The sequence below is a fragment of the Olea europaea genome, unplaced genomic scaffold (assembly GCF_002742605.1).
Source record: "Olea europaea var. sylvestris unplaced genomic scaffold, O_europaea_v1 scaffold428, whole genome shotgun sequence".
Classification (NCBI taxonomy): domain Eukaryota; kingdom Viridiplantae; phylum Streptophyta; class Magnoliopsida; order Lamiales; family Oleaceae; genus Olea; species Olea europaea.
In genome coordinates, this window is record NW_019262587.1 from 284465 (window position 1) to 292354 (window position 7890).

The following is a 7890-nucleotide window of genomic DNA, read 5'->3' on the forward strand; positions in this document are numbered from 1 at the left end:
TCTTTTGATGAAGAAATTGAAGAATTTGTGAATTTGTGTAATGACAATTACAATGGATCATCTATCTTCGATGAAGAAAATGAAAAAATGTATGAAGCCTGATGTCAATATCTCTAAGAGGTGGTCTATTGGAATCGTGTTGATTTCAAGTACCACAAGAGGGTCTGTAGATCTTGAGGTGCTTACTTTAGTTCAAACTTCGTTTGAAAAGATATCATTTGCATGCTCTGCAAATTTACAAGTAAAATAATATTATTACAAGATTGTGGATGATAACATTGTACAAAATTCGAGGACAAAGGTAAACCGTCTGCACAAAGAAGGTCACAGCTAAGCCAAAACAGCTACATTTTGCCCTCCAGAAGCCTAAAGCTGATGGCGACTCATCTGTAATTGAAAGCAAACTGTCCAAGACAAATGAAAATGAGTTGGTTTGCATGTACAGGGGCCTCTTTCACATGTCCTTGCCAGGTAAGACAAATGTGGGGTGGGCCCCACAATTTAAAAAAAAAAATCATGTGGGGCCTCACCCCTGCATAGTGAGGGGTTTGTGAGGCCTGTAAAGGCTGCACGTACAGGTGGAACCTTATTCATTGAAAATTTATTTCACTGTGAACTTATAGTACCATGCAGGAAAAAAATCAAAAGAAAATTCGTATTCTTTAAAAAAAAAAACCGCAGCCCTTTTCAAATGAAAATTAATGGTGTCCCCATGTGGCAGATAAGAAATATGAAATCCCCACGAAAATAGATGGAGAATAAAGGTTGTATTAAGCTGGAATCTTTCTTTATGATTTTTTCTTTTCCTTTTCCTTTTGCAGTTCAGTCCCTGCCCAATAAAGCTTCAAAAGCACTGTTATAAAGCTTACTGTCGGTTAAACTTAAACCTTGAAGAGCTTCAAAAAACCCATGTCACTAAGTTGTCTTCGTTTGTCAATTGTAAATTTTCATATCTAAATTTTAATTTATTCATCCCACAAATCAGGTTTTCAAGTAGAAAAATATAAGGTTTGAGAATCTTGAAATAGTTATGAAGGCCTAATTTGAAGTTTAAGGTTGCTTCATTTGAAGGTAATTGAGTAGTTTGTGAAGTACATCAAGTCATTTCATTTGAGAAGGGTATTACAGTTCTAATTTTGTTTAATCTTTTGCCTTTTGATATTCTTAAGGTAATTCATCAGAAATTGTTCTTGGAGAATTAAACTTGGATAAAGGTATGTGGATTTGCTGAATTTCATCTGTATATTGATCCTTATTTTTGTGATTTTCTCATATTATTACAAGACATGTCTTCTCCCAATTTAGACATTCTATTTCAAGAAATTGTAAAACGGTTAAAACCCAGAATAATCCAGAAATTGTTTCTTGATTAATTTTTTTTTAAAATTTAATTTGTTCTATATTTCGTACAAATGCAGGCTTTCACTGGAGAGTATCCAAGTTCTGATTCACAAATTTATTGATTAATAAATTTTATACCTCTGTAGTTTCTAGCTGATGGCAGAAAAATTAAGCCATATAAAACTTCTAGTTTTGCTTGTCCTCTCAATATCAGTCTCCTACACAGAGCAATTTCAATCATCACAAACACAAACCCTTTTGAGGATTCAACACCTTCTAAACTATCCACCTTTTTTGAAAAGTTGGAATAATGTCACAGATTTTTGCAACATGGAACCGAACTCGACTCTGACTATCGTATGCTACGAAGGTAGCATAACTCAGTTGCACATTATAGGAGACGAGGAGGCTCCTCGATTACCCAATAATTTCTCCATTGATTCCTTTGTTACTACACTTGTTATGCTTCCGAGTTTGACAGTCCTAAGATTGGTTTCTCTTGGTTTATGGGGTTCTTTGCCTAGTAAACTTACACGTTTATCATCGCTAGAAATACTAAACTTGACTTCAAATTTCTTTCATGGCACTATACCGCCTGAAATTTCTTCATTGACACGCCTTCAGACTCTAATACTCGATAGGAATAACTTTACTGGTGGACTTGCGAAGAGCCTGGAATCGCTTTCAGCTTTGGCCGTATTGAGTGTGAAGAACAATTCTTTATACGGGTCTCTGTCCGATTCACTTGGAAATTTGGAAAACCTCAGAGTCCTTGCATTGTCGAATAACAAATTCTCCGGTGAAGTACCTGATCTTAGCAGTTTGGCTAACCTACAAATTCTTGATTTGGAGAACAATGCTCTTGGCCCTCGATTTCCCGCAGTTGGTAATAAGATTGAACGGATTGTGTTAAGGAAAAATGAATTCACATTCGGCATTCCACAAGAAGTTCAATCCTATAATCAACTTGAGCACTTAGATATATCGTCCAACCGTTTTGTGGGACCGTTTCCAGCTTCCTTGCTATCCCTACCATCGATTGCTTATGTCAATATAGCAGATAACAAATTCACCGGCATGCTTTTCGAAGATCTTCCCTGTAATCCCGATCTCGATTTTGTGAACTTCTCTTCAAATTTGTTGACTGGAAAATTGCCTAGTTGTTTACGTCCAGGTTCCAGGAATAGGGTAGTGTTATATGCTGGGAATTGTTTGGTAACAGGAGATAATAATCAGCACCCGATTTCGTTCTGTAAAAACGAGGCTCTAGCTGTGGGAATCATACCTCATCACGAGAAGCGAAAAGTAATTTCCAAAATAGCTCTTGCTTTAAGCGTAACCGGAGGAATTATTGTGGCGATTATAGTAGTTGGTATAGTCATTTTGGTAGTCAGAAATTTTATTGCACAGAGAGCTGGACATGAACCCCCATCAAGATTTGTAGAAGAGAATGCTTCGACTAGCTACACCTCAAAGGTCCTTCAAGATGCAAGTAAGGGGTTCGCTCATTTGTTTCCCCTTTTTTTTTTTTTTTTGGAACACTGAACCATGCTTGTTTTCGCCTTATCCCTCGCCTTAGGGTACATAACCCGAGCAACAAAGCTAGGAGCACTTGGCCTTCCTGCTTATAGGACGTTTTCACTGGAAGAGCTCGAGGAGGCAACAAACAACTTTGATACATCGACTTTCATTGGAGAAGGAACTCATGATCAGGTAAGGAAATAAGTTTTTGCAAGTACACCTTAACTTTTATATCTGTTCGTGTCCATCAAATCTAACATTTATACATTAAGCTATGAAATGTTGGTAAAATGGCGTTTATCTCTTTTGTTGACTCAGATGTACAGAGGTCAGCTGAAGGATGGCTCCTTTGTCACGATTATATGCCTGAAAATGAAAAGATACCACGGCATTCAACACTTTATGCCTCACATAGAAATAATGTCCAAACTCAGACATCACCATTTGGTCAGTTCTCTCGGACATTGCTTTGAGTATTACTTGGACGATTCAAGCATTAGCAGAGTATTCCTTGTCTTTGAATACGTGCCTAACGGGACTCTCAGGAGCTGGATATCTGGTAACTCCATAGATTTACACCTTTGTTGAATCTATTAATGTCACAAATGATTTAAAATTTTTATACACCTTTGTTGAATCTATTAATTTTATGAGTGATTTAGAATTTATATTCTTGGATCAATAAAACTTGATCGATAGTGTTAACTCGGTGAATTTTAACTTTATGATTTTGTATCTAACAGTTTGCAATCGTTCAACTTCTTATATGGCAGAGAAGCAGATTAAACGAAAACTTACCTGGGCACAGCGCATCGCAGCTGCGATCGGCGTAGCAAAGGGTATCCAATTCCTGCATACGGGAATTGTACCTTGTCTCTTTTCAAATAATTTGAAAATAACTGATATTTTATTGGATCAGAACCTTGCTGCAAAAATTTGCAGCTACAACCTGCCTTCGCTAGGAGAGTATATGGGAAAAGTATGAAGAAAGAACTCAAACTTCTCTCTGTTGTATTTTTAATGAATTTTTCTTTAACATACTAACTCAATGCTAAAATCTGCTTAATCTAACAGGAGCATCTCCAAAGTTTTCTCAGTGGATCGAACGATTTAAAGAGTGCCAGGTTAGTTCCTAATTTCGTCGAAGAAAAGTGATCGTTTAACATTCAAATTGGAAAGTGTTAGTCTAGAGCTTTTGTTGAAACTCAGAGATTGTTGAGTTGCAGAGTAAATCATCAGGACAAGTTTGATATTTATGACTTTGGTGTAATGCTGCTAGAAATCATTTCGGGGAAACCATTAAATTCAAGGAACAAAGTCGAGGTTCTAAAAGATCAGGTATGTAATTGTCTATGTCATTCTGTTAATCTTCGCAGGTAAGACAGACATGGTTCATTTGAGATTATGAAGATTTTCACAGCATTTTGATACTGTTTTGATGTTTTCAGTTACTTTCCAGCATAATAGCCGATGATATATTGAGAGAGAGTGCCGTTGATCCAGTAATCAACAGATCAGGTTCGGACAAATCATTGAAAACGATGATCAAGATATGCTGCAGTTGTTTGAACAATGATCCAGTCGATAGACCTTCTATCGAAGATGTACTATGGAATTTGCAATTTGCTAGCCAGGTCCAGGATGCATCGAGAGGAGACTTCCAGAGCAGTGATGGCTCCCCGATTTCACCTATGCAATCTTCGCACTTAAAGCTCACTATCAAACAATAAATGAAGTTTTATAGCATTCCCTCCTTAGGATTACACCAGAATAAGGATCAACACCACTCTCAGGTGTTTCTTTCTTACATTTCAAGATCCAGACATGGATTGAAATTCATGAAAACTTGTCCATTTTTTCAGTCTTTGGGAAAAGACGATATTTTAGCATAGATTCAAAGTCAGTGTAAACAAAATGATAAACGTTATATGCTGGCAATCTATTCACTAGCAAAGATAAAAGAAGCTCTGGATTTTATCCCCATATTACAAGTCTTGATCAACTTGATCAGATGTACAATGGTAATCTCACAAGGCCTAAGTTCTATTTAATTCTCAGCATTTTCTAAAGGAAACTGGGGGAAGTTCAAGAAGGTATAAATTTAGCTAGTAAAAGTAAAGCATATAAATATAAGAATTGTACCACATATGTGATGGTTTGATCATTTCCCACTTGTAGTGAGCCATCTTCTCCAACTTTTTCTGCTAGAGAATTGTCAGACTTGTGTTGACATGGGATGATTAATCACCTCACATTGCTATAAACGAAAATATCGATACCAGCAAATATTTCAACTCAAACTTGCACTAGTAATCACGTGTCTATCCGCAAAGAATAAACTCCTGCCATCTTTCAACAACTACCATGCCCAGTGGCAATATAATCCGAACAAATCCTAGGCCAAATAATCAATACTCATACCATATGTCGGTAAAACCTTGCACAGAACTATTACAAAACTATAATTATTGAGACTAAAGTAGAACACCAAATACCAGATCCAAGATAAAAGAGAACACCAGAAAAATATATGAAATGTTTGATGACTGATGATACCTATGTCCTCGGGCAGTATGCTCACTTTGATATCAAATGAGCAAATTACAAACCTTAGGGCAATCGAAAAATTACAAATCAGCTGGAGTTCTTGGCGAGGGACCTATAGAGATATTAATCCGGCTGGGAAATCTACACAGGTCAGAGGGAGCTTTAAATAGGACAAGTAGATCATATGATCAAATCCACGCCAATGCAAGGCGCTTTGCAAAAAATGCTAAGGGGGGTTCAGATGATATAATGCCTCCCCTATACAAGAGATATCCATGGCCTATGAGCAGACAATGCAATAAAGACAAGTCTAATTTCTGAGTACTATTTTTCAACATGAGAGCATTTCTTGGAGAGATTCTAAAAAATCCATCATATTCCACTAATAGAAAGTTCAACTCTCCTATGTGAAAGATCCTTTTCAAGTTTGAATTTGTTCATTTGGAATCTGGGTTCTTCTACTTCATTTTTATTTAATATTTTTCCCTCTCTGGCTCATTTTATTCGAATCTGCATCCGAATTTTCTTTTATATACACACAGATGCCTAGCTTCATATGACAGATCAATTTAGAATCTAATGCAAAACACAACCTGATCCCTGATAGCAGAAAAAACTTTGAAATTGAATTCACAAACAGAAGTTAACTCTACCCAACAAAACAAAGCCTTCACCATAAAATGAACTCATGAAAGTCATGTATAATGCCACCATGGACAAAAAAAAAAGGTTTCACTGAAAACAAGCGCAACTGGTCATCATAACATATGGAGGATCCCATTTTCTGACAACAATGTATTACCATTTACATTGAAACCTATCGCCCAAATGCCAATTGACTTTAAAACATCCATTAACCTTAATTCTTTTTCTTCCAACTTAACCGATAAGTATTGAATTAAACAAAAGGTTCGTTACACTTTGAAAACCAAAAAAGGAAAATATTCCGTTTATCAAATTCCTTATAGAAACATAGAATGTGATATTAACTCAGCGGAGATACCCCGGGATCTTAATCCGAACAAAGAGCATACTCATGACATACGAAATCACCACAAATGCAACCCCAGCAGACGCAAACGACACCTTGACACTCTTGGCGCGGTTCTTATCAAGGGCCAGATCCAACAGCACTATCCCAACACCACCGAGAACGAACATGAACCCAGAAGATAACCCCTCTATAATATACTGCCCGTTGACCCGACCTGGGAGGAAGACGACAGGTCTGACCGCTCCAGTAAATCGGTCCTGGGTGGAGCCGATGCCAGGGGGCTCTACGATGACGTCGTACACGATTCCGGATACGACCATGAAGTAGGTGAGGAGGATGAGGGAGTAGACAGTCATTGCGGAGGGCAGAGTGAAGGTGGGCAGCTTCAGCCGCAGACGAGGCGGGCGAAGAAAAAAGAAGGGGAGTACCTTGAGGATGTGGAAGATCGGATCGATGGAGTTGGATGAAGGGTCGAATTGGGTGGTGCCGCCGGTAGTGGCGGAGGCAGCATGTGTTTCCGATTTGGGTGGCATTTTGGGTGAATCGGGATGAATCTTTGGTGATGGATCTGGCGTGGTTAGAAAGGTTTGGGGAGGTTTTTAGTTAGGTATTACACACAATAGTCCTCTAAATTTAGATCTTGTTTCAATTTAGGCATCCATCTTTCATTTATTCTAAAATTACCCCTAAACTTTATTTTGTTTTAAATCATTCATTTTATCTTACTTGTTTTATCAAACGATATGCATTATTTCACATTTAACACGAGATTTACCCCTGTTACCAATATCAGCTAACATTTGTAACGAGCAAAAAGAATGACTAACTTGAAATAAATAATTATTTCAAATAACTTTTAAATAAGAGTGATTAAATTGAAACGAGATTGTAATCGCAATTACTTTTTATTATGCTTTTAAGATCGAAAAATGTGGGGAGATAGTAAAAATATTTATTATCTTATCATTTAATAATTATTTAATTGATATAGTGGTAGATGTGAATGTTAATGTGAAAAACTATTTTTTTTTCATGTTCTTTGAAGTCTTGAATTATAGTATTACTAATGATGATTGAATATGGATAATTTTAATTTAATTTAAGCAATTCTATCAATGTATTTCATTTAAATTTATGATTAGTTTAGTCTTTAATTAGTATTAGGACTCTTAATTTTCATAATTTTAATTTCATTTTAGAGTTAATCGTTATCTTAATTTTATTATTATCTAGAGTTAGTCATTATCTAAGGGTTTAGTTATTATTAGATTTATTCACTATTCCAAATACGAGTTGTAAACCTTATGACAATCAATTGAGTGGAATTTGAATTGTTGAGATTTCTCTAATTTCTTAAATTATCTTATTTTATATTTAAAAATCAACTAGTCTAATTCTCTGTATTTGTAGTTTGATGCCTAAATTTCTGATATTCTTAATAATCAACAAAAAATAGAGAGTGACTGGGATTTGGTATTCATTTGGAA

The 7890-nt window shown here is 36.2% G+C and overlaps 2 protein-coding genes across 2 annotated transcripts; one reads left to right on the forward strand and one right to left on the reverse strand.

Annotated features, from left to right (window-relative positions):
• Positions 1-703: 703 nt before the first annotated feature.
• LOC111387844 (probable inactive leucine-rich repeat receptor-like protein kinase At3g03770) lies at positions 704-4847 on the forward strand. The gene is made up of 9 exons (XM_023012439.1): positions 704-1071; positions 1170-1214; positions 1419-2833; positions 2921-3054; positions 3181-3421; positions 3636-3841; positions 3937-3986; positions 4089-4200; positions 4311-4847. The coding sequence occupies exons 3-9, from the start codon at positions 1498-1500 to the stop codon at positions 4590-4592; spliced, it is 2361 nt and encodes a 786-aa protein (XP_022868207.1). The 5' UTR covers positions 704-1071; positions 1170-1214; positions 1419-1497; the 3' UTR covers positions 4593-4847.
• Positions 4848-6109: 1262 nt separating this feature from the next.
• Positions 6110-6994, reverse strand: LOC111387845 (oligosaccharyltransferase complex subunit OSTC-like). The gene has a single exon (XM_023012440.1). The coding sequence runs from the start codon at positions 6934-6936 to the stop codon at positions 6400-6402; it is 537 nt and encodes a 178-aa protein (XP_022868208.1). The 5' UTR covers positions 6937-6994; the 3' UTR covers positions 6110-6399.
• Positions 6995-7890: the final 896 nt, after the last annotated feature.